This window comes from Carya illinoinensis, chromosome 12 (assembly GCF_018687715.1).
Source record: "Carya illinoinensis cultivar Pawnee chromosome 12, C.illinoinensisPawnee_v1, whole genome shotgun sequence".
In the NCBI taxonomy this organism is placed as follows: Eukaryota; Viridiplantae; Streptophyta; class Magnoliopsida; order Fagales; family Juglandaceae; genus Carya; species Carya illinoinensis.
Window position 1 is genome coordinate 28,844,930 of NC_056763.1, and position 27,986 is coordinate 28,872,915.

At 37.8% G+C, this 27,986-nt stretch overlaps 6 protein-coding genes across 8 annotated transcripts; 4 read left to right on the forward strand and 2 right to left on the reverse strand.

Annotated features, from left to right (window-relative positions):
- Window positions 1–2,027, forward strand: LOC122288871 (transcription elongation factor 1 homolog). Its single transcript, XM_043095684.1, has 4 exons — window positions 1–131; window positions 470–540; window positions 1,701–1,722; window positions 1,826–2,027. The coding sequence occupies exons 1-4, from the start codon at window positions 19–21 to the stop codon at window positions 1,908–1,910; spliced, it is 291 nt and encodes a 96-aa protein (XP_042951618.1). The 5' UTR covers window positions 1–18; the 3' UTR covers window positions 1,911–2,027.
- A 1,714-nt stretch (window positions 2,028–3,741) lies between these two features.
- Window positions 3,742–8,923, forward strand: LOC122289725 (protein SAWADEE HOMEODOMAIN HOMOLOG 2-like). Of its 2 annotated transcripts, XM_043096952.1 has the most exons (10): window positions 3,742–3,890; window positions 4,022–4,137; window positions 5,100–5,185; window positions 5,265–5,310; window positions 5,388–5,535; window positions 6,775–6,850; window positions 6,992–7,043; window positions 7,485–7,628; window positions 7,743–7,862; window positions 8,337–8,923. In XM_043096952.1, the coding sequence occupies exons 2-10, from the start codon at window positions 4,084–4,086 to the stop codon at window positions 8,712–8,714; spliced, it is 1,104 nt and encodes a 367-aa protein (XP_042952886.1). In that variant the 5' UTR covers window positions 3,742–3,890; window positions 4,022–4,083; the 3' UTR covers window positions 8,715–8,923. The 2 variants fall into 2 exon arrangements, with proteins under 2 accessions (XP_042952886.1, XP_042952885.1); XM_043096951.1 differs by having other exon boundaries at window positions 3,757–4,137.
- A 323-nt stretch (window positions 8,924–9,246) lies between these two features.
- LOC122289726 (reticulon-4-interacting protein 1, mitochondrial) lies at window positions 9,247–13,281 on the forward strand. Its single transcript, XM_043096953.1, has 7 exons — window positions 9,247–9,776; window positions 10,223–10,450; window positions 11,011–11,084; window positions 11,624–11,783; window positions 11,872–11,991; window positions 12,092–12,200; window positions 12,844–13,281. The coding sequence occupies exons 1-7, from the start codon at window positions 9,546–9,548 to the stop codon at window positions 13,023–13,025; spliced, it is 1,104 nt and encodes a 367-aa protein (XP_042952887.1). The 5' UTR covers window positions 9,247–9,545; the 3' UTR covers window positions 13,026–13,281.
- Window positions 13,282–16,685: 3,404 nt separating this feature from the next.
- Window positions 16,686–19,466, forward strand: LOC122289007 (eukaryotic translation initiation factor 5B-like). The gene has a single exon (XM_043095877.1). The coding sequence runs from the start codon at window positions 17,094–17,096 to the stop codon at window positions 19,284–19,286; it is 2,193 nt and encodes a 730-aa protein (XP_042951811.1). The 5' UTR covers window positions 16,686–17,093; the 3' UTR covers window positions 19,287–19,466.
- Window positions 19,467–21,843: 2,377 nt separating this feature from the next.
- LOC122289008 lies at window positions 21,844–24,717 on the reverse strand. The gene is made up of 4 exons (XM_043095878.1): window positions 24,188–24,717; window positions 23,497–23,712; window positions 22,335–22,360; window positions 21,844–22,243 (listed from the first exon to the last, which is right to left on the reverse strand). The coding sequence occupies exons 1-4, from the start codon at window positions 24,551–24,553 to the stop codon at window positions 22,003–22,005; spliced, it is 849 nt and encodes a 282-aa protein (XP_042951812.1). The 5' UTR covers window positions 24,554–24,717; the 3' UTR covers window positions 21,844–22,002.
- Window positions 24,718–25,106: 389 nt separating this feature from the next.
- On the reverse strand, window positions 25,107–27,968 carry LOC122289009 (homeobox-leucine zipper protein ATHB-52-like). Of its 2 annotated transcripts, none has more exons than XR_006236072.1 (2): window positions 25,785–27,968; window positions 25,107–25,639 (listed from the first exon to the last, which is right to left on the reverse strand). XR_006236072.1 is itself a non-coding variant. In XM_043095879.1 (2 exons), the coding sequence occupies exon 1, from the start codon at window positions 27,822–27,824 to the stop codon at window positions 27,303–27,305; it is 522 nt and encodes a 173-aa protein (XP_042951813.1). In that variant the 5' UTR covers window positions 27,825–27,968; the 3' UTR covers window positions 25,107–25,639. The 2 variants fall into 2 exon arrangements, 1 of the variants encoding a protein (XP_042951813.1); XM_043095879.1 differs by having other exon boundaries at window positions 27,303–27,968.
- Window positions 27,969–27,986: the final 18 nt, after the last annotated feature.

Sequence of the window (27,986 nt, forward strand, 5' to 3'; positions counted from 1 at the left end):
GTTTGATCGAGTTGACAAATGGGGAGAAGGAAATCAAGGGCTAAGCCACCCCCGAAGAAGCGAATGGACAAGCTTGATACCGTCTTCAGCTGCCCCTTCTGCAACCATGGAACAAGTGTTGAATGCCAAATGTAAGTATAAGCATCCTGCATTTAGATTCATGGAACAAGTGTTACGATGGAATTACTTTTACTAGAGATGTAGTTGATGAATTATAGTCATATTAATTAGAGTTGACATGCATGATCTTCCATAAACTTGTGGACTCTGGTTACGTACATAGCAAATTGAACTTACGAACATGCCTGTTTTTAAGTTCAATTTGCTTCTGAAGATCTTTCCATTTTTATTTTTTTTGAGTCGTGTCTAGATCGTTAATTAATGCATTTATGAAGTAAAGTTTGTGTGCTCATGTACGTAATTTTCATATTAGTGTTGATTGGAACTTAAAGATTTTGTACCGTTTCAGTGATATGAAGAACTTAATTGGAGAGGCTTCTTGTTGGGTTTGCCAAGAGAGTTTCAGCACCACCATAACAGGTACCTTATTATTATTTCGTGGCTTAGGGAATTAACCTATCAGGCAGTGGTGGAACCATGAATTTTTTTGAAAGGGGCCCAAATTTTCTAACGTGCGTCACATTGAAATTTAAAAATATTAAAACATAAATTATATATATAAAATTAGATTTCAATAATTTGCAATATACATATAAAAATAAAATACCTTAATATATGTTTTCAGGTTTTTGACGATAATATTTTATGAAATAATATTTATCTATTATTATTTTTATAATGAAATGTTCAGAATTTATTTACTTTGTATAAACAATCAAGTGATTTTTTAGAATGTCATCTTTCATTCTAGTATATATGTAAACTAGTTTATTAAGTTTTATGTAAATTCTAGATATTTTCATGTTATGTTAAGTATATATAATATTATAATAGACCTTAAATAAGATTTTTCTTGCTCAATGAAGTCTAGAGGATAAAACCTGTCAACTATTTTCCATATAGATCACCAATCTTAAATGATTTTTCTTGTATTTTTACTTTGGATTCCAAATTAAGAAGCCTAATATTGTTTAACAAAAAACTTTAGAATCCATATTAGTAAGTTTATTATTTCTACCAAACTTGGTTTTGATTTGATTTTGGTAAGACCACACTCTTGAAAATAAATAATATATAGTAATTATACAAAATTTTGAGACTATAGAAAAAAAAATTTTGAAAAAACATTTCTAAGTATATTAAAATTTTATAGAAGATATAGAGATTATAAATATTTTTGGGGGGCCATTATATCTATAAATTTATGAATAAAAACTAAGGTATATTTTGATTTTTTTAAAAAAATGCATATGGTTCCGCCACTGCTATCAGGGGCCTGAGTTTGAAAAAGAGTTTCAACTTGTAAAACGTCCTTCTCAAACAGGACTAGATTGAAAAACTCTCTCCCTGATCTCTCTGGGATTTGAGACGTATACATTATGAACTCTTTTTATTGTTTTCTGGGGATTACACGCCTTTTTATATGTTGTGGCTTGATCCATTGGTCTTTGATAATCCTTTTTTTTTTTTTGAATTTTCCCCCAGGATCTTGGGTAATCTTTTAGCCATATTAAATCAGTAAATTAAGTACTAATCTTTCTTTTCTTTTTCTTTTTTTGGTTTTTTGTTCTGTTTTGCAGCTTTAACTGAACCCATAGACATGTAAGTTGAAAGTTTTGTATGAATGTTGTTATTTTAAAACTAGAGAATTGCTTTTCTGATATATTTTTCTTTCTTTTTCTCATTTCATATTTGTGGATCACAGATATAGTGAATGGATTGACGAATGCGAGCGGGTCAACAACCTTGAAGATGATGGTGCAACTAGGAAGCGGCTTAGACGTTCATAATTCTGGTTCTCTTCTAGATGGGGAGAGCAAAAATAGAGAGTAATAATGTGTGATTATTGTGTTAGCATGCATTGAGAGAACCTGGGATTTCAATTTGTTGGGAGTATTAGGTTTGTTTTTTGATGCATGAGATTTTTTTTTTTTTTTATTTATAATTCACAGCGTCTGAATTGTAACCACGGTTTTCCTCCGCCACAAGTGAGGGATATTAATAAAATTGGGGTACCGTCCTCTTCTTATAAAAAGAAAAAGAAAAAAAAAGTAATGAAAGAACCTTGTCAGTGATGGAGATTGTATTCCTGACACCCTTATATGGGAGATCATCTATTGCATTTACTATGCTTTTCAGATGACATTGGTAAATATCTGCGCTTTGCAACTTGGTTTGTGGTTATAAATTAATTTCTGGGTTTTGTCGAATATTAAATTGGTGTTTGGGACACGAATTTTTTAATAACTTATATCTTGTGGTATAAATCATATTTCAAAGTGATCAATTTGTCGATTCTTCGTTAATTTGTTGACAACATGCCGACGTGAGAATACACATGAGAAAAAGATTCAATCAGAATTAAAATATATATATATATATATATATATATATATATATATAAATATAATATAATATCACCATGAGACTCTCAGAAAAGGTTGTAAAAATTAGAAATTTAGGTTGAAAGATTAAAAAAAAAAAAATGTTGGAGGATTCTGCTCTCGTAAAATAATTACTAAATATTTTTGAAATATAATTTTGATAAATGAAATATTTCGGAATTATTAATAAATTAATATCCTTCCTAATGGATATTTGACCTGTGTTGGCATCCTCCATCATGTGAGACCTTAAAATTAAATATTGATGGAGCTGTGTTTAATTCTATACACTTTTCTAAGGTGGGTGCTATGTTGCGAGATGAAAAAGATTGTATGGTCATGACAATGTCTAGAACAGAGTTGAGTATTTATGACGTGAAACATATTGAAGCCCTTGCTGCTCTAAGGGACTTACAATTAGTTTCTCATCGAGGCATATCTTGTTTAATTCTCGAAGAGGATTCACTTACCATAGTTGAGGCTATTTGCTCGGGGGTGGGATGGCCTGAACAGGTTTAGTCATTTGACTCATGAAGTAAAAATATTGTTGTCTATTTTTTTATCTCTTTCAATGTTCTTTATGTTGGTAGGCATGGAAAATGAGTTATCCCATCTTTTAGCTTGACTTGCACAGTTTGTGAATGATACTTTCCAATGGTGGCATAGACCTTTAGATTTTATTATGATCAGTGTCACGGTAGATGTAGTTGGTGTATTATGAGATTGTTGTTTATTTATTGGTTTATTGTGACCATGTTGAATATTATATAGGGTGCGGCTATTATGCCGCCTGGAGCATACCGTTTGGTGTGCCGTTCAGTTATTATTTTTTTTTATATTTTTTTAATTACTTTTTTAATCATTAAATAAAAAAATACACTAATATGCTTATAACTACCTTCTTAATTATCAAGTTTAAAAAAAAAAAAAAAAAAAAAAACCAACAGTCAAGTGAAATGGTATGGTACAAGCCTAGCGGCTTATTAGTGTTTTTCAAGCAACACCACGTATGGTGTGCATACGTGGAATGGAAAGCTGGAAAAAATTTGGCCATTAAACCAGTGCCACCTATGGTGTGGACCAATGCCAAACAGTAGCTGCAACGAATATTTTTCCTCCCTTCGTTGCATATTGCATCAGTTTTCTTTCAATGTATATAAGTTTTCTTCTAAAGAAAAAAAAAACATTAGATATTTATAGATTCTGCTTTAAAAAAAATAAAATTTATTATTATTATTATTATCATCATGCGAACAGCTCGCCATAATGCGCAAATATCCTGTGTCTTCTACTTTTGGCGACTAGTTCGTGCAGTTTGCACTTTGCGCCCAAACTGTCTCTTCCCGAAAATTTGCAGGCACTCTACAGTCTACACAAAGATAGTCGGTAGTAGTCTACAGCGTTCCGGGCCTTCTCGTTTCTTATGATTATTATAATATAATAAAAATAATACAAATTTTGGCGAGCTTAAGCGCTGCATCTATCTAAATCCATCGGGCGTTTGTTTTTGGTTGAAGTTTTGTTCTTTCGCTTCTGAGAGTTTGGGAGGGAGACACAAGGAGAGCGACGGAAAGAGATCATGGGTCGGCCTCCTAGCAATGGAGGCCCTGCCTTTCGCTTTGCACAAAATGAGGTATCTTCCTCTGCGAGTTATTTTTTCATGCTAATTTGAGATTCATGTTAATATGTACGAGTCTGGGAACCTATATATGCATTTGTGGTATGTATTTATGCATTTTTCTTTTGATTGGATGAATTCCAGCTAAAGTCTGGGTGGAAATTTTTTAACGGGTCAGTTTGATTGGCAGGGTTTCTCTGCCTGATTTTCTGGGTTTTGGATACGTATGCGCGTACTAAATTTCGAATTTAGGGGTGGAACTGTTAAATGGGTCAATTATGCAGGATCTATTTTTTTGGTTTTCTGGGGTTTTAAAGTTCCCTGTTGGTGGTTGATTTAATATAAGCTTATCAATTTACTGTTGCATGTGTATATGTATATGTATGTATCAAATTTGAACTTAAAGGTAATCGGTGTACTTGGTAGCATGAAGCTATTTTGGATACTTTTTTTAGATGTTTTTATTTCCAGAAACTTCAAAAATAAACCTGAAAACACTTTGGAAGGAGTGCTTGTTTATGCGGCATTTCTTTCATTGAACAAAAAACCTAAAGGCAGTGACTGGAAATATTTTAGCGATGATATGTTGTGTTGGGATCCGGGAATAATTTTTAGGATACAGTTTTGAAAATAAAGGTTTTAATGTCATCTTCATTTTTTCCACTTTTGGAAACGTGCTCTTACCTTATATGGTGCAGTTTTATCAGCCTTTTCGGTCATCTTATTTTTGGAATATTCAATTTAATACTGACACTGAGAATGCCTTAAGCATAGCTTCCTTGTAAGATTCTTGAATTCACCTGCACCTACCTATACAACAAAAACTGTACCTGGATTTTAATAAGAAATAAAGAGAGGGTCAGAAAAGAAAAAGAAAAGATAAGAAAACGAATGGGAGTTAATCTTTCTGTCTTTCCTCTAGCCATCAAATGATTCTGTGTTCATGATGCCATATAATGTCTTGCTACTTTATCAAGGTTGTGGAGATGGATGTTATTCTGCAACAACACAATAATACAATGCCATCACGTGATGTTATTGTGTCACTTGCAGAGAAGTTCAGGTGCGCCACTGCGCCTTTGTCTCTTTCAATATTGTAAGCATTACAATTTTTACTTGTGATGCATTGTCTTGTGATGTAGTGAGTCAGCAGAACGCAAAGGGAAGATTACAGTTCAGATGAAGCAAGTATGGTGGTTTAATCAATTTTTGCCTTATGAGGAATCACTTAGAGTCTCATTTCTCATTTAGAATCTTCATTTTAGGTTTGGAACTGGTTTCAAAATAGGCGGTATGCTATAAGGGCAAAAATAAGTAAGGCTCCTGGGAAGTTAAATGTCTCTCCCATGCCACGGGATGATTCAAATCCAGTGAGAAATGTACCACAACCACAATCTGTAGCTGCTCCTTCAGGTAGGATGTGTCCTACTCAATGCTCATAGTTTTGAAGACCTCCTTTCTCTCTTCCATAAGTTTTAGCCCTATTTCTGTATTTAGTATAGACTATTCCTTGCCCAAAAAGTATTTACTCTTCTATATTGTATTGAGTTTCTTTTTTTTTTCATGATGATTGATAATCAACTTTTATCTATATGGTGCACATAATCTGGTGTTGCGAATTAGCTTATTGATTTTTCGTATAACATCTATTGTATATTTGGAAGCATGTTAAGATATAATGTCTAAGTAAAAACTCTACAACCTGGGAAAAGAAAAAATATATTCACCCATAACTCATAATATTCTGGAGTTATCCAAATGCTGCATGTTGTTGTTTATGTTTGTATCTGTATCTATTTCTAGAGTAACACTTTGGAATTTTAAAGCTTTATGAGAACATTTATATTCAACTATGTTTGAATTTTCAGGGAAATGACTATTACCTGTTGGCCATGTTGTTTGATATGATTCTTGCACATCTTTTTGTTGCTTGCACGTTACCTTAAAAATTTCCTGTCGATGTAAAACATAGAACATGACACAGGAGGATACAGAAATTGAACTGATTTGTTATCAAGTTTACAGTCATGCTCTCGTCTTTCAGAAACACAACCTACCTCCAAAAGTGCAGTCTTGGCTATTATTTGGTCTGTCAATGTTTCAAAATATCTAATTAACAGAGATGTCTAATAGTTACTTCTAAAAAAAAGCATAGATGTCTAGTAGTCTGTGCCCTTCACATTCTTTACAAATCATGGCCCATCTTCTATCCCTTTTATTAATTTACTTTTACTTTTCCTATAATGGTGAAAGGTGAGGTAGATGAAAGATGTCATCCATAAATGCCCCGAACCCTGAGAAGCCATTAAGAAACATTGTTAATCAGGTAACAGGAAGAGCAGTAGATAGGCGTGCTCTTCATTTCACAACCCCAACATTTTCTAAAGACCAGTTTAGTAAGAGCCTTGGTCTTTGGGGCATTCTCCTATGTCCATGGTTTGAATCTTTGAGTGCAGCCAATGTCTAGGGCGACCTCCCATCAGTGAAAAGCTGAAAATTAACTTGATCCATGTGATGTGGGCACGTTATAAAAAGACATGTTACATTTACAAGATCTCCGGGGTTCCTTGTCATAAAAAATAAAAAGAAAAATTGTTAGGCATCTATGTCATCATATTTAGATATATCTAGCCCTCATTTTCTTTTCTCCAGTTCTAAGTGCAGGAAAGGGTGCTACTGAAAATTCTCCAATGGAGTTTGAAGCCAGATCTGGGAGGGATGGTGCATGGTTAGTATTTCTTGTCATTTTTTGTAGGAACTGTAGTTTGTATTTCTAGATGCTTTCTTCATTCTATCCTATAAATATGATTTTTTTTTTCTGGTAAATGACTCAGTAGCAATTAGTCTAAAACTTTTTTTCTTTTCTTAGGTATGATGTTGCTGCCTTTGTTTCCCATAGACATTTGGAGACTGGTGATCCAGTGAGTTTCAAGTTCCTCGTGGATTGAATTCTTTTATGTTTGTTTCATATTTGTCCATCCATACATTTATGTCCTATTTACATCTCTTACATACCTAAGTAAATTGAATGTCATAGAATAATTCCTTGTTTCCTGTGAGAAAAAGGTATCCATATTGCATAGTTGCCCATATTAGGGTTTGGAATGGGGGTCATGAGAATTACCTTAAAAATTTTGAGTTATGAGCCATGAAGGTCTTAAGTCCAAATAACTGATTGGATTTTTCGTCGTTTTCGTATTCAATCCCTCAAATTTTGTTTTGACTATATTAAATATCATCCTTAAAAGTGTGCAATAAAATGCAGATAGCATTGCTCTTATTGTTCGGGTTACATTTTTTCTTCTTGGCTTTTCACCTACCGTTTGTTTCATGTCATGTCTGTAATCTTGCTGGATATTCAGGAAGTACTTGTCCGTTTTGCTGGTTTTGGATCAGAGGAGGATGAGTGGGTTAATGTTCGTAAGCATGTCAGGCTGCGTTCTCTCCCATGCGAATCATCAGAATGTGTTGCAGTTCTTCCCGGAGATCTCATACTCTGTTTTCAGGTGGAATTATCTCAATGCAATTGCAGTAGGAAATTGATTTAGTCAACGACAGCAAGGGGAGTTATTCTAATCAGATGTTGAGAACTTTTTATTCAATGCTTTGAAAATTTTCAGGAAGGTAAAGAGCAGGCTCTTTACTATGATGCCCATGTCCTTGATGCACAAAGACGAAGGCATGATGTCAGAGGTTGCCGTTGTAGGTTTTTGGTGCGTTACGATCATGATCAGTCTGAGGTATTTACTTGCCTGAATTCTCTAGTAAGGTTTTCTTTTTGTTTTTTAATCATTTTAGTCTCTCTCACTCTCCCCTCTCCCCCTATCCACCTCTGAGTTCTATATCAGCCATGGTCCTTGGTTTACTTGATAAACTTGATATAATTTTTTGGCCAGTATGATGATTCTTTTATATTGTTTTAGGTCATCACTTGCCTATAAATGGTAGAAAAATATCCATTTCTTTATGGTCATTCATTCTATAGGAATTTTCTATTTAGCAATTAGATTGATTTAGCCTCAAATGCACTCTGTCATGTAGTTATTTATATCTCACGCTGCCATGGGAATTCATTTGCTTTCTATTCATTTTATATATTTTAAGGTGATGAACGTGGATTCAAACAGGGCTTTTGATTGCATTGTAATGTCATTCAAATGTGGTTTATGATCGTATATAATTATTTGGTTGCTTCATGATTTTTTAAACCTCAGGAAATAGTGCCACTGAGAAAGGTTTGCCGTCGGCCTGAAACTGACTACAGGCTGCAGCAGCTTCATGCTGTGAATGAGGCAGCATCCATCAACCAGCAGAAAACTACCACAAATCCTTCGGCAGTCACAGCTCCGAGGGCTATTACTCCTGTTGAAACAATGCAAAAGCAACACTCCGGCGAAGCAGCTATGGTGGCTCCTGTATCCCATGCTAACATTTCTGTAGCCACTCATACAGTAACCCTTGAACAGAAAGAAATTGAAACTGGCAACCCGAACATTGCAGGAAATTCTAATTTTCCCACGGGTACAGCAGTCGTGAGCAGCAGCACTACTCCTTTTGGCTCAACTGAGAACAGACATGAAGCAAAGTTGTAGATTGATAGGAAATTATGCAATTCTCTCCTTTATTTTTGTATTTGTTTTTGCTTTTAAACTGTCAGTGAGCTTTTATCACTCCGAGTAGGATCTGTTTTCATGTTAGTCTCTTACAATTCAGTCAATAGTCCCCCCTAATTTCTATCTTTGGTAGAGTACTTTGCACCACCATGGAATGCAGAACCCTATTTCTTGTTTTCATTGATCAAGATAATGAATCAACGTTGATTATAAGTTAACACAAAAAGGGGGGACAAGGGAAATTTCCTAACAAGATATTTTGCCCTCTGTAACGTTGAACAAGAAATTTTCTTTTTGATGAATGTTATATACAATCATGAAGCATGTAAGTGTCGTATAATTGCTTTAAAAAAAGTAAAATTTATTATTAAAAATTTAATTTTGCAAGTATTATTTCTCTTAATAATTATTTACAGGCAAAAAAATGGCAGAAAAAAAAAATTGTTGGAGCCGAGATCAACACGGAAAAAAAAAAAAAAAAAACAAAAAACAAATAAAGGCAAGAGGTGCAGCTTATCACAAAGATCACCTGAGGTGCACGTTAGCACGGAGCGAACGTCCTCCATTACGCAGCGGAAACGAACCCCCGCCATCTCTGCCGTGCGGACCAAAGTACTGACACGTCTTCTTGATTCTCTTCACTCTCTTCTTCACTCCTTTTATATTGCGTTGACTCCCCCTCACTCTTCATCGAAACCCTAACAAACACTACTACGTATCGATATTTGTTTCTCTTTTTCGTTCTTATTTCTCCGATTCCATAACAGAACACTTTTCTGAACTCCCGATTACTCAAACGGACATTACAAAATGCGAATTCTGACACCTCGGAGCTTCTCGATTGGTAGAAATTTTCGTAGTCCCAGTTCAGACGTTTTGGGGCTGAGAGGCATCGTTACCAGCTGCAGAGCCGTCGTGCTTCCGCGGTTCGGTGGGCCGGAGGTGCTGGAACTCCGTCCCAATCTGGAAGTCCCCGCTCTCAAATCCAATGAGGTTCTCGTCCGCGCTCGTGCCGTCTCCATTAACCCTCTCGATACCAGAGTATGCGCTTTGTTTTTCCTTTTTTTTTTTTTTATTTCTTTTCTAAATGTGGGTGGATGGATTGGTTTTTATCTTTTTCTAGTTATGCTTGGTTGCTGAGAAAATGGGGGAAATAGGTGACGAAACTGAAGGAAATCAATCGGCGTTTGAGAGATGTTGGCCACTGAAACTAGACTCTACGAATTTATAATACTAGTCAATGTGTGTTCATGCGCTTGTGTGCAGACGTATTTACACATTCACTTCATGCCGCTCGATCCGGGTGCTGAACTGTTTGCCGCACACAGGGCAAACTATTATACCAATACTATGTAACGGAATGTACCAATACTATAATATCCTGTCCCTGCCCAGTGCCCCCTCCACTTTCCCTTCACTTGTGCTTAGACATTTAATCATCCATTGATCTTAGCACGTATTGAATGTTTTAGATTTAATATTTTCAGATGCGATCAGCCTATGGTCGTTCCATATTTGAACCACATCTACCTCTCATTTTGGGTCGTGATATTAGTGGTGAAGTTGCAGCGCTTGGAGCTTCAGTTCGGTCACTTAGTGTTGGGCAAGAAGTTTTTGGTGCATTGCATCCAACTGCCATTAGGGGTACTTATGCTGACTATGCAATTCTTTCTGAAGATGAGCTTGCTCCCAAACCTGTTGCAGTAACACACGTGGTAAATTTTGTAGCGTTTTGTGTTTTAAGCTGAAGAATTATTGATGTAATTGTTAGTCTCATGTGTGTGGGCATTTCCATTCAACGATAAAAGCTGTTCTAATGCTAATTAAAGTTGGTGTACTGTTGTCCTTTTGAACGATATGCTGAACATTGGTGGCTAGACTTTAATTGCTAGCTTTGACAATTTATGAGAGAGAAAAAATTAAGGCTGCTAAAAAAATTCACTTTTGGATTTTACAGAAAAGTAAAGAAAAAAAATATTTGGCTCATCATTAGTATTTTAATGGGGCAGTGTTTTTGAATTCTGAAAATCACCTCTTCAGAATGCATTGATGCAAAAATTGCAGTTGCTGCTTCCATACCTTCTGTCATTTGGCACTTCCATGTGGATTTGATGATAACATTTCATAAGCTGTCCAGATGTTCTTATTCTGCATGATGTGGCCTAACAACAGCTCTCAACATATGATGAATCACATAATTTGAGAAATAGTTAAAGTTAGTATTTTTCCATGTGTCTACAGAGATTGACTTCGTATATAACTTTTATGCTCCTAGGAGGCAAGTGCCATTCCTTTTGCTGCGCTGACAGCATGGCGTGCCTTAAAAGGTTCTGCTAGGATAAGTGAGGGGTATGGTTTGATCTCTCTCTCTATCTCTCTCTGCCATATATTTCTTAGCTGTCCCCCTTTTATCAAGTTGTATGAATAATGTGCCTTATGAAGATACAAAGCTGTCACCATTATAGATAGTGCAGTCTTCACCACAAAATGGTTGATAGCTGAAAATGCTTTATTTCAGGCATTTGGATGACCATTTTACAACAACTGCAGTAGTAAAAAATGAGATTGTTCTGAATATTGCTTGGTTGGTTGGTTGATTGTTTCAATATAGACATGCTCATTTACCAAGCAGCATTGATTTCTTTTCTTTTCCATTGCAAATGTTGCTGGATGTCGTGATAAAATTAACCCTATGAAAGAATTTAGTAATTGGCATGCTTTAATATAATTGGAATTCTATTGGCCTATTTTATGCTTTGCTTGAAGTTTGTAGAAAAGGATGAAATATAAGGAAATGCAATTTCAACTTAAGAATTACCGAATGTTCTTTATGTTATATTTTCATCATGTAGTTCCTCATAGTTGTCTCCTTGATCTCATCTTCACAGGCAAAGAGTATTAGTGGTGGGTGGTGGAGGAGCAGTAGGGTTTGCCGCAATTCAGCTTTCAGTAGCTGCAGGGTGCCATGTTACGGCTACTTGTGGAAGTCAAAGTATCGGTAGAGTATTGGCAGCTGGTGCGGAGCAGGCAGTTGACTACACTGCTGAGGTCATCTCTCCTCAGATACCTTATGTAGATAGTGATTTCATATGATCTTGGGGACCAAGACTGATTTTTTTTTTCCTTTAATTTACAGGACCTTGAATTGGCAATAAAAGGGAAGTTTGATGCTGTTTTGGACACCATTGGTGCACCAGAGACAGAAAGAATAAGTATCAACTTTTTGAAGAGAGGTGGACACTATATGACGCTTCAGGTATGAGATAGTTGCATGATCTTCTCTAAAGATTTTTTGTATACGTCTTTCTGAATGCTGCCATGTATGCCTTTAAAGTTTTTAGCCTCTTTCATTGTAGGGTGAGGCGGCATCTTTGGCTGATAGGTATGGGCTAGCAATTGGACTTCCTTTAGCCACAGCTATTTTATTGAAGAAACAAATTCAATACCGTTATTCTCATGGAATAGGTAAAAGGGTTATATCTTACATATTATTTTAGCAGAATATTTTTTACATGTTTGAGCATGTTTTAGTGTCTCAATTCATTTACAATGCAAAAAATTCCCTTGTTAACCTCAGAGTAGGTTGGGTTTAAATTTTTTATCAATGTACAAACCCAGATGCCAAAAGCATTAAAAGGTGGAAGTGAGAAGGGAAAATGTGATCATACATGAAATTCTTTTATTGTTGCACTCTTGTTATGGGTTTGCAGTTTATAAGTCATAGTTGATGATATGATCCAACATGTATTTCTCCTTCCTGCTGTCCTTACTCCCACCGGCAGGAGGGTGGGGGGTGTTTAACAACTTTCAGAATAGCTTCATCCTTTGTCTTCGTTTTTAGAGTTTGGTAGTAGTTGTTGTAAGTATAAAATCTGGCTTGAATTGTGTATCTGGTCTTTTTATCAGAAGAGAAAGCTTCTGCTCTAGAAAATTTTGAGGGTTGAAGTTGAAAATTAATAAATATCGTAGTTATGTTTGTTCACATTTTCATCTGCCTTCAAGTGCATGAATGACACCTTTTCATCTGGTTCTTGTATCCCACAATAACGTGTGCAATCACACAAAGGTCATTGAATTAATGCCTGCATTTTTGTTTTGAATGGCACAGAATATTGGTGGACATACATGAGGGCTGACTCAGAAGGTTTAGATGAGATCCGCAGACTCTCAGAAGCTGGGAAGCTGAAAATGCCAGTGGAAAAAACATTTCCCATCACACAGGTTAGAGAGGCTCACAAGGCCAAAGACGAGCGGCACATTCCCGGTAAAATAGTGTTGGAACTTGACTGAATAATATTTAATGATTTCTTATCGATGTTGTGGGAGACTAAAATCTTCAACACCAAAATGCCATTCCATTGAAATTTAATTTTGGCTGTGGATACTGCAATATCAGCCTTTTATTGTACAATAAGTACTAGGATTTTGCATAGGAGTTGAGCAAGTTTTGATGGTGGAAACTGTCTATCGGGTTGGCAATCTTTAAATATCTTAGAATCTTTGTCATGATCAACATCTATTATAGTTCATTTCGTTTCAATCTCAATTTGATGTTAAGCGGAGACAGATTGAAGAATTACCAAATGAGTTCCGTTATATGTGCATGTAGAAACGCTTATCTCTAACATCCATTTTCACCTAGGGAGGCATTATTGAATTCCAGAAATTTAACTCAAACTAGAGCTCTCTTTTCTTTTACTTTTTTTGTGGCAACATGGATATGGGTACAAAAGAGGTTGAAAAGAACATCTTGGAATTGTGAAGGGAACCTGGCGGACTGTGGGCCTACTTACTAAAAATGGTTCATTGGAAAGAGTCCATGGCATCATCGAACATTCACTATTTTGGCATGTTTTAACTAAAGGAAGATATTATAAATACAAAGGAATCCCACAAAGGAATTCCTCGTACTGATATGACACCTGTTGGTGAGGAGCGGAGGCGAGGGTGAAGGGTGACGTCGGCAAGTGGCAAGGAAGGAGAGTGGTGCAGCAACGACTTCGGTGAGGGAAGAGGAAGGTTCAACGGTGACGTCAGTGAGGGGTTGGGAAATGGAGAGGGAAATGGGTAGGAGGAGAGAGGCATAGGAAGAAGGGGGGAAAGAGAGGAAAAAAAAGGGGGCGGGGGTGGGAAGGCGTAAGGGAGAAGGGGGAAAAGTAGAGAAAAAAAAAAGATACATGGCACATTGATAGTGTGCCACATCAGTATGTGAGATCTTTTTGTATTTCTAACAGTCCTCTTAACTAAATTGTGTAAACTTTTAGGATCTCAAAACATTTAAGCAGCTTCTGAAATCAAATAAAAGAATGCAGCATTGACCAAACAGAAGAAACAGAAAGGAGATGGATAGAAGAGATCCTTAGTACTTGCCTCTATTACTTAGCTTCCTTTGTTCCTCCTTTCTAGCTTCTTTTTGCTCTTGAATTTCTATACACCTCAACCATCAAACAACCATCTGCAACCTAAGTAGGCATACGAGAAACCTTAAAAGAACTTAGTTTAATCTTTTGTGGGACTTTGATAGGTGATTCCCCTACACTTTACTTAGCCTTAGGTAGAATATCATCTTTAATCTACAGCCTTTTAAAAAGAAATAACCCTATTCCTTCTTTTTGTCTTTCACATTCTATTGTTTTTGCATGCTTTTTGGGCCTCTCTTAGAAAGCCCACCATGTTGGTTTTGTCATTTTTTTTTTTATTTTTTATTTTTTGGAGCAAATGTGGTAATTAACTAATAATCTAATAATGTTTGTCTGTCTTCTTTAGGTATAAAATCATTGGTCAAACCCCTGCCCTTGAAGTAAACCTTGACCCACTCATTATTTTGCTTATCATTTGGCTTTGAAGTAGAGACATTGCTTCTTCTTTTATTATATTTATTGTTTAGTTTTTGCTTTTGGCAGCGTCGCCCCTACTCTTACATAAACTATTTAGATACACGGGGAAACTCACTCCATGACAAAGTCCTTATGTTTACGCTGAAGCTCACCAATACACACTAGCCACTTTGGATTCATTTATCCATTACGAACGTGGCGAGCAGCTATTGGGTTTAGCAAAAGCAGTGTAGTGATCTTTTGTGCATTGGATTATGGCCTCTGTGCCATGCCCTCCTAGCGGTCTTGTTTGGCCACAAGAAATTTTCATCTTAAATATAAAATTTTCATCTCATCATTACAATTTTCTCAAATTTTCATACAAAATATAATAAAAAATTTAATTTTTTCTTAACTTTTTTAAATTCTAATACAATAATAATATTAAAATATAATATTTTAATATTTAATTTTAAAATTCAAAATTTTCATCTTATTCAGCATGGGAAGCATAGTATAGGCTCCATAGCAAACGACTGGGACAACCAAGCAGTTCATACCCACTCTCATTCCATGCGCGTGGAATATCATCAGGATGACATTTAGGTGGGTTTGGGTGTTGAGAAGTGTTAAGGAGAGTTGTGAATAGTAATAAAAAGTAGGTAAAAAGTAATAATAAAGTAATGAATAGTAATAAAAAGTAGGTAAAAAGTAATGAATAGTAAAAAAAGTAGGTGAAAAGTAATAATAAAGTAATGAATAGTAGTGAGAAGTGTTGAGAATACTTCAACACCCAAACACAAAGTGTAAATGGCCTGAAATTTCAATAGAAAATTTGTAAAAAGAGATTGATAAAAATAAATTTAGAAATTTATAATTTTTAATGCGATATATTATATTAGAAATTTATTTTTATTATAAAATAAATGTAATATATTACAAGAATTTATGTTAATTTATAAATTTATTTTTATAAAACCTATTTATGACTGTAATGGTTTTTTAATGTGTTGTGTAGTACACTATTTATATTATTTAAATGAGAACATTTGGTTTATAAAATTTAAATTTTAAAATTTATTATATACGTATTTTATTATATATATTCTACATATTGACTTAATAATAAAATAATTTTATTTAAAAAATTAATTTGAGAAGTTAGGGATGTTTATCTATTAAAGAAAAGTTCGAAGATTAGGTTGACAGCAAAGAAAAAATATATATATTATTTATTTATAAGAAATTTAAAATTATAATAATAACGATAACTAAAGATGACCATGGCGTATGATCGATGCATTATCGTGTACATCGCCATCGCCATTGGGCTACCGATCACGTGCACCTTTGGATTCTCCTCCGTTTCTTTCACCTCGTCCCTCTCGAACCCTCTCTCACATGTGAGCTCCACTCCAAAAGAACATTCATTTTTTCAATTTAATATCGAAAATGCCACCTTGTCATTTAGCTAAATCCATTTTTGTCGATAGTTTAGAGAAAACGGCTCCTGTCGAGGGGAGGGAGGGAGGGAGGGATGGAAGGGGTAAACGCGAGGTTGGGACAGGGCACAAGACCACACGGATGGGTTCTCGATGTTCCCAGCAAAGACAAATTACATGTTAATTCATATATATATATTTTTTATCTTCTTTTTTCTTTCTCCTGTCTCTGATCTGTCCACCACGTTGTTCTAACTCCTTATACCATTTCTTCTATTTTTCCCCCCCACACCCCCACAAAGCCAACAGAGATAAACCAGTAGGTAAGAATTAATGCTAGTTTTCTTTTCACTCTATTACTTTAACAGATGGTTCCTTTGAGAATCGTGTCCATGGCATTAGATTTTGTCAATTCTCTATTGAAAGAAGGGAACCAAAGGTAGTTCGGATTCTGAATCAAAATGAATAACAAACTTTGATTGACCTAAGTTGTTTGGAGGACATGCATCTCCTATCTTTAAGCAATGTCATATCATAGGATAGTGGTGGCGTGTGTGCGCACCAAAATTGGATGGAAAAAGACCCAAACCAAAAACGAAACAAAAGTAGTGGGCTACTTTCTTTGTAAAACATTGCTTTCTACTTTTTTTTGGCTTTTCCTTTACAAGTTTCAGAATTCCACAACTAGAACTGATCAAATCCTGCTCTCATCTACCATGTGGGCTGCTCTGCCGAGATGGAAGTGGTGAACTTTATTTATCTTATGCAGCAGCAATTGTCCCCAGGATTTTGCACAAAGGTTAAGGGTATTATCGTCGTGAAAAGTTATTAGTAGCCAGGCTCATATACAAAACCTGACCCTACGATCACTGGGTTAAATTTTGCAAAGGACACACAGCATTTCGTCACCCTCGCTCTCTCTCACTGCAGTCTGTACCCCTGCGACCAAGGCCCCAAAACATACTGCCCAAACACAAAGATCTTCTACACCCAATAGTCTCCAATCTATATTGACCATCCCAACACAGTCTCACATTTTTCACCGTCAATGGGTCACACAAATTGAACAAATACAAAAAAAAAAAAAAAACAGAGAGAGAATGGAGTCAGAGAGACCCCATCGCACGACAAGCACAAACGGCAGTAGCACCAGCGAGCTCTTCATCTGTTTCACCTCGCGCCTCTCCTCTTCTTCCATGAAGCTCTCCAAATCCATTCTCAGCCCAGGCCGTGCCAGAGAGGCATCCCAAATCTCTCTTTCCTCCTCTCTGAGCCGAAGACTGAGAAGCAGTGGCAGCATGAAGGGTGGCCAGGCCTCGCCAATGTTTCCAACTGGGGGCAAGAAACGAGGGTACGGTTTCGAAAACCCAGAGCCCTCTTCTCCCAAGGTGACCTGTATTGGCCAGGTGAGGGTCAAAACCAAGAAGCATGGGAAAAAGATGAGAACGAGGTCGAAAAGAAGAGGTGAGGCGAGCTTTCGGAGAGTGGAACAGCAAAATGCGAGTGTTGTCACGCATGAAGAGCTTAACACTCAGAATAATGCTAACGGTCAGTTTCAAAGCCACCAGATTTTGCAACATCAGCAGCATGAAGGCTTGCCGCATCGGAACCAAAGGTGGGTACATCTACCAGTAACAATTTGCGAAGCTTTGAGGGCCTTCGGTGCTGAGCTGAATTGTTTTCTGCCCTGCCGGTCTTCGTGTATGACAAGCGAAAGGGAAAAGGAAGAGAAAGCTGCTAGATCGGACGGTGGTGAGTGTGGAAATGGGAGTTCTTGCGGGGCTGTGTTTGCAAGGTGGCTGGTGGCGATGCAAGAAGGTGAAGGCAAGGGGAGCGAGATAGAGTTGGTGGTACGAGAAGAAGAGAGAGTGACGGAGAGAAATCCGAGTCAGAGGAGGAGGGAGGTTTTTGATGCGGGATTTGAGATTGAGGAGCAGAGGAAAGAGGTTGCGGATGCGGAGGAAGACGAAGCAAGGGTGAGCATTTGTATTCCGCCTAAGAATGCTTTGTTGCTTATGAGGTGCAGATCCGACCCAGTGAAAATGGCGGCCATGGCGAATCGGTTTTGGGACTCCCCAGTTCGGAAAGATGTGGATGAGGATTATGATCAGGAAGAAGATGAGGGTCACAAAGATAAGGAACAACAACACGGGGAGTTGGAAGTGAGCGAAGGACAGGAAGGAAAAGTTGAGGTGGAAACAGAGGAAAAAGAGGATGAAATTCGTGACAAGTGGGTTTCTGCTGGTGAAGGGCATGGACACCTAGAAGAGAAGTCAAACTTCGTTACAGAGGAACAAGATGAGGGGGTAGAAGAAAACTCGGAAAGTAGTCCACAAGGTATTAATCAGCTGCATGAACACCCATTAGAGCAAGAAGAAAACGAAGACGATGACGATGAAGAAGAAGAAGACGACGAAGAAGAAAAAGAAGAAGAAGAATTAGAGTTGAACCAGGTGGTACCAGCAGAAGAAACTCTGTTGAGTTCTCCACCTAGAGCTCTTGCAGATCAAGAGAACTCAAAGATAGAAGCCGAAGCCGACCACGAAGAACAAGAAGCAGAAGATGGCAAGGGAGCTCGCTTTTCACCTTCCTCTGTAATATCGGCACAGTCAGGGCAAGAATCAGAAGCGCAAGAAGAACAAAGAGATGCGAAGCCTGCAGCTTTAGGCAAAGAAGCAGAGGAGTCAAACAAGGAGAAAGAGATGCCAGAGAGGCCATGGGAAGGGCCATCCCATGGAAGGCCGGAACCCGAATACCCGATCCCCAACGAACATTATTCGGGTTTCGAGCCAAATATCCAGGAAATTCAACAAAAGCCAGAGAGAGGGAGTTCAGTCTTGCCGGATTGCTTGTTGTTGATGATGTGCGAGCCGAAGCTGTCTATGGAGGTCTCCAAAGAGACCTGGGTTTGCAGTACAGACTTCATTCGATGCCTCCCAGAGAGACCGACCAACAAAACGAACGGCGAAGATGAGGTCAAGAAACCAGTCAGCATGGAGGTCTCCAATCCTACGCACCCGCCGCACCAGCTGCTGCTGCAGCCTCCGCGATCTTCATGCTCGTTCCCAATTGCGGCGGCGGCTCCGGGAGCAGGTTCCTCGATGGCTAGCATGATAGAGCAGAAGCTGGTGGGGTCCAATGGGTATGAACCGTTCGTGCTGACGCGGTGCAAGTCGGAGCCAAGGAGGTCGTCGGGTAAGTTCGCCCCGGAGGCTTGTTTCTGGAAGAATCGGAAGATGGAGCCGCACCGCCCGGCTACGCTTGGTGTAGGTGCGGCTGGGATCGGATTCTGAACCGAAGCAATTATGGTAAATTCTGGTAAAAAAGATTAAAAATAAATAAATAATACCGTGGCAAATTCTTAAACATGGTTTGTTTGTAGTTGTACTGTAGTTTTGGGGGTGGTTTTACTGGTCTTGCTTGCATGTTTGTAAATCTATGCTTAATGGTTTCCGAGCAATTCTTTTTCTTTAGTCCTTTTTAATTTTTTTTCAATAATATTAATTCACGTATATATACATTTATATATTACACATCTGTTTCGTTTACTGTCGTCCCCATGTCTGGACGTTGGTGGGGGATGAGGCTAATAATATATAGATGATGATGGAGAGAGAGCAGAGTGCATGTTAGAAGAGGTGGGGTTGGCATGGAGCAGTCGCACACCAGTGGGACAGTAGAGAATTGGCACTACTCAGGCTGGGAAGGATTTGATGGTGTCGATGATGTTTGCTTTACCTCTTTATTATATTATTGTCTCTGGCTCTGGAAATAATTTTAGGTAGTTGTTTGGTCTTATCAGCAGCCACCACCCTCTGAAATACTATTAATATTTGTTCTGCTTCAATCTGCATTTCCTAGAACATTTACGTTGGAATTGTTTGCAGCCATCACATTGAACTAGACCGTACTGAATCTTTATTGCATCGTGTTAAAACTTAACTGGTGTCTTCAATCTACCAAGAAAGGGTGCATACAGCCTCCGCCTGTACTCACCAAAAGAAAATAGAAGAAAGGAAATAAATTAGGCCAAAATGGGTGCGGGCCAGGATGGATGTCATGAGCATGTGTGATTTCCTGAGTTTCGAAGCATTGGCAATCTTAGTTTTACTTTTCAAAATCTATATGGAAATAGCATGCAGTAATCAATTTCCAAGGCTGCAGAAGTTGATGGGTTCAATATCATTTCTTTTGACAGAGATTTCAGCCTTTCCAGTGCTTTATAGATTTTTATTTCACCTTTTCTCGCTTTGTGGGTTTTCTTTATATGAGATCTATGAGGCGTGAGCAAGGGACAAAGGCAAATTCTTGGAACCAAAAAGAAAGAAAAAGTAGAATCCGTACATATGGCTCCAGAACGACGTATTGCTGGGTTTTAGTGGCAGTTCCTATCCTCTTCAATTTCTTAATGGAATTTAACACAGGCATAATCCTTGAGCTGTACCGCTCGGTAAAAATGTATTTTTTTTTAAATTTAATAATTAAAGAAGTAATTATAAATATATTGGTGTATTTTTTAAAATATATATATTTAAAAATATGAAAAAAAAAAAAAAAAAAAAAAAAAGAAAGTTGAATTGTATGGCATGCCCAGTGGTAAGAACTGGTCCTATAACACAAACATTAATTGGTCATGTGAAATTTACTCTGCCCAATAACCTTATTCAGGTGGTATTAAATATTTTAAAATTTATGTTATATATTTATCACTTTAAAATCAGGCGATTTAATTCGGTTAAAAGAGAGATCTCCATTTTGCAACTATGAGAGAGTTTTGGAGAATCACAATCTCAATAATAGTGGCACATACATGTAAAGGAATGGGATAAACTAAAGCCCAAAGGGGTGCCAGACGACAAGCAAATAAGGGTCCTCTTGCCTCTCTTTTTGGTAAAGGTTTCCTCTGCATTGTGTTGAGTCCATTCAAGGGTATCCCTCGAAGCTTGCTCCCAACAGCTAGCTCCAAACCCAAAAGGCCAGTCATGTTGAAAGGTAATGCGGCTTTAGATAGATCATAGAATATTAATCCCCAAAAGTCAGTGAAGTATGATTTATATCTCGGAGTCCTTTCTCTTTTTTGAGTGTTGAATTTTGTACGAGCAAGACCTGTATTTCAGTCATAAAATGGAAACACTGTTCAACAGCGAGTGGTATGTGAAGAGAAGAGTATGTAGTCTTTGCAAGTTGTTATTTCTTGGTCGTAATTATTCGCTTTTAGACAAAATGATTAGGCATTTTAGTTAACCAATACCAGTAGGGGAGCCTTTTTGTCCAGGATCTTATCCAATGTACAAGGAGCGTAGTCCATCCCAATTTTCTCGTCAGTATGCCAAACAGCGATATTGCCGTGAGGTATGCGCATGAAGTATTTTGATACAGGGGAAGTGCTGTCTGGTCTGTCGGGCTACGGGCAATCTCCTTTGCCACCACATTGCTGCTATTGATATTGGTCCAATACCCACGTTTGTTTCTTCGGTGGTGGTGATTTTTCAAATTCTTGATACAAATGCGACTCCAGCGCATCGATTTTAACTAGCCTAGAATCCTAACATGGCTAAGGAAAATTTGGGATGAACTAACTGCAGTCAATAGGGCCATTGTGCACCACAAAAGATTGCAAGGGGATGGGAGCACAACTGCAGGTGGTCAATAATGCTATCATATCATTTGTACAGAAGGAAAACGATGATCACCAGCCAGGATGTTATGAATAAAAAAGGACTTGGATTGAAGATTTCAGAAAGACATGCCCGGAACGGTTATAGCAGTCAAACTTCTTTAAATCATCCCTCCTTGATGATTTTCATCACCAAAACCAAAAATTTGTCAGTCAAAAATTCACAATGGGTGTATAAAACAGCATTAATCTTTCTACTATAATAATCTAGAATTAGCATGGTGGATTGAGTACACAGCTATCATGAGTAAAGACCATGATGATAAAAATGCTTGAGTAATTTTGATGATATTTTCTACAAATTCCTATACTTCAATTTCAGCTCCCTTCAATTATTGTTTATCATTAGAACTTTGATCTCCTTTGCTGCTGCTTACCTCAGTGGTATCTGTGGCACTCTCAGCTGTTGAATTTGGTGAGTCTAAAGGCTCATCACCTTTGCTTTTGTTTTCTTCATTTGTAGAACCTTCCATCATGGAGTTCATGGCAAGCTGACCAGAATAAAGGAATAGCCCAATAGAGTTGGCGCCAAAAACAAAGGTTGCAAGGTAGCACAAACCATTTACAATAGTCCTGTAAACAGCAGAAGCGAGATGATGACGATTTCTTTTCCTATATAAGTCAACAACAACTTTTCCAGGAAGAATGTAGTAGTAGGAACTACCTTATGGTTATAGTTATCTGGCGGACCTGGAAATTATGAAAACAAGCTAGTGTCAGAATTAAATGATGACCCTCTCAAGACATAGCAATCATCATCAAGATATTCTTGAACAGACAAGCATACCGTGTATGATCATAATGTAGAAGGTGTTTTTTTGAAGAATTTCCTTCATTAGTTAGTTTAGGAAAGTCCATTGTCACATGCTCTTGTATAAAAAGATGATTTCTTCCATTTTTGTTTTCTTGTAGACAACATATATAGCACAAACAATATTGTATCTTGGATGTACCACATGGTTTCTAATTAAATGATGATTCTTCTTGCATTTATCAAAATGCTGCATAGAAATACACACCTAGATAGAGAACGGTTGAGTCTGGAAAATATATTTTTTCCAGAACCACAAATATGGGAAACAATATTATTTAGAGACTGAATATGAACGAATTCATTTAAGATAAAATCACACAGTCAAAGGCCTATTTAGGAAAGCCTGGCTAATTGCAAAGGATGGACATAACCGTATGTAACTGGCAGAGCATACATCTTGAAAAAAATCTATTTGTAAGCCTGCTTTTGACACACCCAACACACCACTGAAGTAGACTCCACAATGATGAAAAATTATTGGTATTTTAATTTTATATAAACCAAAATGGGTCTCAAGTAGTATGTTGACACAGTGGATTTGTAAGTAGTAAAACCTTTTCATATTATATTCAGAAAATGGTCCCCGTTTTGAAATCTGGAATTAGAAATGAGAAACCCCAAAGAAGAATTTCTAAGAAACTGATCCTATGATGGATATCAAACAGTTGGAACCATCACAACATGATTATCAAAATGCTGGAACTTTAAAAGCTTCAGTGACCAGTCTGATGAATGCTTAAAGAATCATAGAAGAAGGATTAACTAAGCTCCAACTCTCAACTCCAGGATAATCATCAGACATCCAGCCAATGTTGTAAGTTGTGGTTAGGAAATTAAGACTGCCAGTGACCATCCAATCTTATTTGAGAATTAAATGCTGACACACCCAACACACCACTGAGCTAGACTCCAACACTATCATATTATTTTTACAAAGTGCAATTCCTTATAACTTGTCTTCATTTAATGTGGTGCTAAAGGTAGTGAAAAGGTAGGGGATCAAAGAACAAACCGAAAAACTATCTGAAAGCGCCTGGCGATTGAGAGATGCCTCAATTGTAGTAGCGAACTTGTAGAGAATAAGTGCAATCACGCCCGCTGACACTCCACCCAAGAATGCTTGAACAGGTGAAGGAGGAGAGTTGGTTTCAACAGGAGCCGACCCCATTGCTCTCAAGGTATCCACTGCCTCCTCCTTCAATGACTTCACTCCCGAAGACCTAATTTTCTAGACCCGCCAAAACCAACTTCATCAAAATCCAAATACACCCTCAATACCACTCAAACACACAAAAAAGCAGAATTGAAAGAAGTCATAATAACACTTAGCAACGCGGAACTATTGAAATGAACTAAAAATCAATTGGACGCAGCTCGTAACAATGATAAACCACATGTATACAGTGAATGAACTCCATAATGCGGCATTTGAAGCTATGTGGGGAATTTTGAAAATTTTTCGAGCATGAAAACTCCCAGTTCAAATTTCATGGTGGAAGGTGTCAATGTGAAAATTCTACCAACTTTACCGTTCCGTCCCCTTCCATACCACATTGATATCACCTCAATTCTCATAACAAACGCAAATGCAGGATTAGAGTAAACAAAACCCCACCAAAACCCATTCCTAAAAATCATAAGTGAAGAATTTTAATAAATAAAATTGCAAAACTCAGAAAAAAGGAGTGAATCAGGATGAATACCAGTTCTTTGGCACGCTTGGCGCGGCGACGGACAGCGCGGAAGAGGAATACAGAGATGGCACCCGTGAGGAGAACACTGGTGGCAACTTGGATAGGAGAAGGGTCGTCTGTGGAGGCAAAAATGGAAGGAGTAGACGGTGGGAGCTCGATAGGACCCTCCTCCGGTGCAGCAGTGGATGTAGTTTCGGGGACCTGGGCAAGCCATGTCTCGGGTCCAGTGCGAGGGAGGGCTGAGACATGGTGGAGATTAGTGGGTCTGTAAGGGACGCTGAGAAGAGGGGATGGGCAAAGAGAGGAATTGTGGAGGTGAGGTAGGGAGATGGGGAAGTTGGGACTGAGGAAGTGATAGGAGAGAGACTGCAACATTGGAGGTTTTGTGGTTATGTCAGATTTCGATTCTCGATGATTTGGGTCTGTCTCATGAAAATATGAAATATATTGTTCTTGTTTCGGAATGGAAGAAGAAGATACGATAATATCTCATGTTTTAGCTGCTTAGATTTTGGTGGGGATTTGAGGTGATGATATCCGGCATGCATTTTAGATTTTTTATGTTTTTTTATTTCTTCTTTTCCACTCTTTTCTCACCTTTTCTTCATCAGATAATATTTTATTTGCACAGTTTTTTTTTTTTTTTCCCCTCTTATTATGATTCTTGAAAGAAATTAACTTGTTCCATGGAGAGAGAGAGAGAGAGAGAGAGAGAGAGAGAGAGAGAATAACTTCAAACCAAACGCCATCCAAAAAAAAGGATGCATCAAGTCATTTTCTTAATCAATAACTTTTCTATGATTTTAAGGATAAGTGGTCGCGAAATCTCTGCTGAAAAAGGAGAAGAAATCAAGACTTTTAATTTTTTTTTTTTTTAAATTTAGGATTTCGATTAAGTTTTTTTCCTTAAAATTAATGTAACAAGGAATTGCAAAAAGAGAAAAAAATAAAATAAAATAAAATTATCAGACTACAGAGTTCTTATGGATTAGATAGTTTTAGCATGATAGGCATAGCAAATCTCATTCTGGTGTCAAATTTCATTTGTTGATCGATCTGCAGCACTCTTAGCCCACATTCAAAGCCACAGCTTTAGCCCAAAAACTTTATTTGTGCCTTCACGTCTTCCATACATCGGAAGCCCAGTTTGGAATTGGAGGGGCACAGCTTTGCACAAACCATGCCTCGGAAAGATAAGGCCACCTCAACCTATCTTCCTCCAATTCCTCACTCTTCTTCTCTTGCAAACCAGGAAGTATCTTAACCACATCTGGGTTGAAGTCTTTGTCGAATGTGAAACCTTGTACTTCTTCAAACTCAAGATCGCTTTTGCTCTTCCTCAACTTTGTTTGGTTCAGGAGTTGCCGCCTCATGTCGTTGGTGCAGCCCGAGTTATTGGTTTCCACCTCCGGATTCCTTGTTGGTCTGTATTTTGCAAGACTATACCGTCCGTGTCATGCCCTAGAGTCCAGAATGCAAGTTCATCATTATAAAAGCAAGATAATGCAGAAATTGTAAAACTCACTTCCATACAATCATCAACACAAATGCGCACAGCTTAGGCCTCAAATCAAACAACTTGATTGAAGAAGGATCTGAATAGCACCTTTACATCCTTGTTTTTCTATTAAGCGACTTCCCAAAGAACCAACACTCCTCCAACAGATCCAGAGTTTCAACCTTTTCATATCCACTAGAAGAAGACTGAAAAGGGTCATCCATAGACTCCATTCTTGCCCAACTTTTTACCCCTCAACAAATTAAAAGCATACCACGTGAGGGTTCTTCCCATCCCTGATCATTTATTAATTGATACGTTATCCATTGAAGATCAACATCCCACCTAATTGGAAAATAAAAAATAAGGCTGCAAATGGGCTAACTGAGGGAGGCCATGTGTGGTTTGACCCCATCTGCTTGAACTTGAAAGTGGAAACAAAGAACATTCTACGTGAAAGTTGGACTTCGTGTTTTTAAGTCTAACGACTAGGGATATATATTTAAGTCTAACAAAAAGGCTGTAGAGAATTGCGAAAGATCCATTTATCAGGCAGAAATCAAAGCGTGGACCCTGAGCCTTGCCATGTTTAACATGAGATTGAGTTCTACGTTAGGATCGGTCTCATTCTAAGCTTGCAGACATGGCTTGGCACAACCAACCTAATTCCTGTTGCTGTGTCTCCGACTCTCCCCATCTGTTGAAGATCTGCTGAAGACTGGAGAGTCAAAACAAAAGGATTTCAACCTGGTCCTGCTTCTTGCAATTATATATCATAATCACAAACTTGTTCTCATGGAGAGAATCCTATGAGCAGAGACAGACAAAATATGGTTGAGCACCTCAGAAATTTTTGGCTTCGGGTAAAAGTTAAGTCCAAGTCATGTTCTGTAGAGCCTTGGGTGCTAATCATTTCAGTCCCACCTGGAGAGTGCAGACACTATTAGCAATAGGTGGATCGTGTTAAACCTAGGTCAGGATATATGACATGGATGAATACCGGTAAAGTCTATCTATCTAGATACTCGCACGGATAGTGCAGTTCCCACTGAGTACACATCTCTCTCTTCTCAATGGTGCTAAGAGCTGTAATCTCGGGCAAATCTTTGGAAAGTAGATTTCACATTTTAAATCAACCTGATACAATGCTCTGTTAGAGCAACTCTAATTGCTCGAATGGCAGTGCGTAACTGCTCAGGCAAATTGAAGATGCCCATTTACAATTTGGGAGGTTTAGAAGTTATTCCACACTGAAGTTACACGCAATATAACTAGGTAAAGATAAAATACAATCTCTGAATCCCAAAAGGAAAGAGAATTTGAAGTAGAAGAACAGAGATGGCTCCTATATATGCAATGGACTATATATAGCACATAATTAGGCATTTCCATCAGTTACTATTTTCACTAAATATTCATGTTCTTCTCCATCAAACTCGACCCAATCGTCTACAAAGTCGGTCTTGGAAGTTTGTTTACTCATTGATGCGTCAGTCGTCGCTGTTTGTTCTAGAGGATGCATGCGCAACACATACCTGATTAAAATTTGCAGTAAAAAACTGAAAAGTACGAATTTTCAGGAATCATTCAAACAAAAAATCATTGAACATTTCTTGCTATACCCACTTAATCCCAGCTTGACCCATTTTCACCAATCAAACAAGCATAGAAGTCCTGATCAAGTGGGAAACCCTCGCCTTTCTCTGCAGTACAATTTGCACCCTGGTCATGCAAACTTGAGCTTCCTGCAGCCTCGTCAAAAGAAATAGAAGTACAAGAAACCTGAGCCGACCCTGTTTGATTCAAAGCAAGAACCTTCTCTTGAGCTTTCGCCAACTCTCCTTTAAGCCGCTCCACGTCTTTCTCGAGCCGCCTCTTTTCAACTAATGCATTTTCTAGCTCTTGATGAAGCACGTTGTATTCAAGCTCAAGGCTTTGGGTCTTCCACCGGGCTCGCTTGTTTTGGTACCAAATAGCAACCTGTCTCGGGGGCACACCGAGTTGTTCTGCGAGCTGAAGCTTGCGCTCAGGCTCCAGCTTGCTGTTAGAAGTGAAGCTTCTCTCCAGGAGCCTCACTTGCTCAGGATTTAGCCTCTTTTTGTTGTGTTTGGATGGGTGTTTTCGGTTTTGGCTGCGACAGAAATCCATCACTTGTTGAAATAATTCTGGGAAGTTGGGGAGATTAAGCTTTGGAGAGGATTATGGTTGTGAAAGTGGTGCTCTTCGATCGGTTAAGAAACTAGTGGAGGCAGAGACCCTACGAAGAAAATGGGAGACCGAAAATTAATGAAAATTCAAGCGAGAGAGTCT

Coding starts and splice junctions, on each gene's coding strand:
- LOC122289009 (XM_043095879.1), bottom strand. CDS start 27,824: ATGGATTTCTGTCGCAGCCAAAACCGAAAACACCCATCCAAACACAAC.
- LOC122289725 (XM_043096952.1), top strand. CDS start 4,084: ATGGGTCGGCCTCCTAGCAATGGAGGCCCTGCCTTTCGCTTTGCACAA. Junction 5,186..5,264: donor TCACTTGCAGAGAAGTTCAG/GTGCGCCACTGC, acceptor CTTGTGATGTAG/TGAGTCAGCAGAACGCAAAG. Junction 7,863..8,336: donor ACGATCATGATCAGTCTGAG/GTATTTACTTGC, acceptor TTTAAACCTCAG/GAAATAGTGCCACTGAGAAA.
- LOC122289008 (XM_043095878.1), bottom strand. CDS start 24,553: ATGTTGCAGTCTCTCTCCTATCACTTCCTCAGTCCCAACTTCCCCATC. Junction 22,361..23,496: donor CGCTTTCAGATAGTTTTTCG/GTTTGTTCTTTG, acceptor CATAATTTCCAG/GTCCGCCAGATAACTATAAC. Junction 22,244..22,334: donor CAGATAACTATAACCATAAG/GTAGTTCCTACT, acceptor TGCTGTTTACAG/GACTATTGTAAATGGTTTGT.
- LOC122289726 (XM_043096953.1), top strand. CDS start 9,546: ATGCGAATTCTGACACCTCGGAGCTTCTCGATTGGTAGAAATTTTCGT. Junction 11,784..11,871: donor CAGTTGACTACACTGCTGAG/GTCATCTCTCCT, acceptor TTTAATTTACAG/GACCTTGAATTGGCAATAAA. Junction 11,992..12,091: donor GACACTATATGACGCTTCAG/GTATGAGATAGT, acceptor CTTTCATTGTAG/GGTGAGGCGGCATCTTTGGC.
- LOC122289007 (XM_043095877.1), top strand. CDS start 17,094: ATGGAGTCAGAGAGACCCCATCGCACGACAAGCACAAACGGCAGTAGC.
- LOC122288871 (XM_043095684.1), top strand. CDS start 19: ATGGGGAGAAGGAAATCAAGGGCTAAGCCACCCCCGAAGAAGCGAATG. Junction 541..1,700: donor TTTCAGCACCACCATAACAG/GTACCTTATTAT, acceptor TCTGTTTTGCAG/CTTTAACTGAACCCATAGAC. Junction 1,723..1,825: donor TTAACTGAACCCATAGACAT/GTAAGTTGAAAG, acceptor TGTGGATCACAG/ATATAGTGAATGGATTGACG.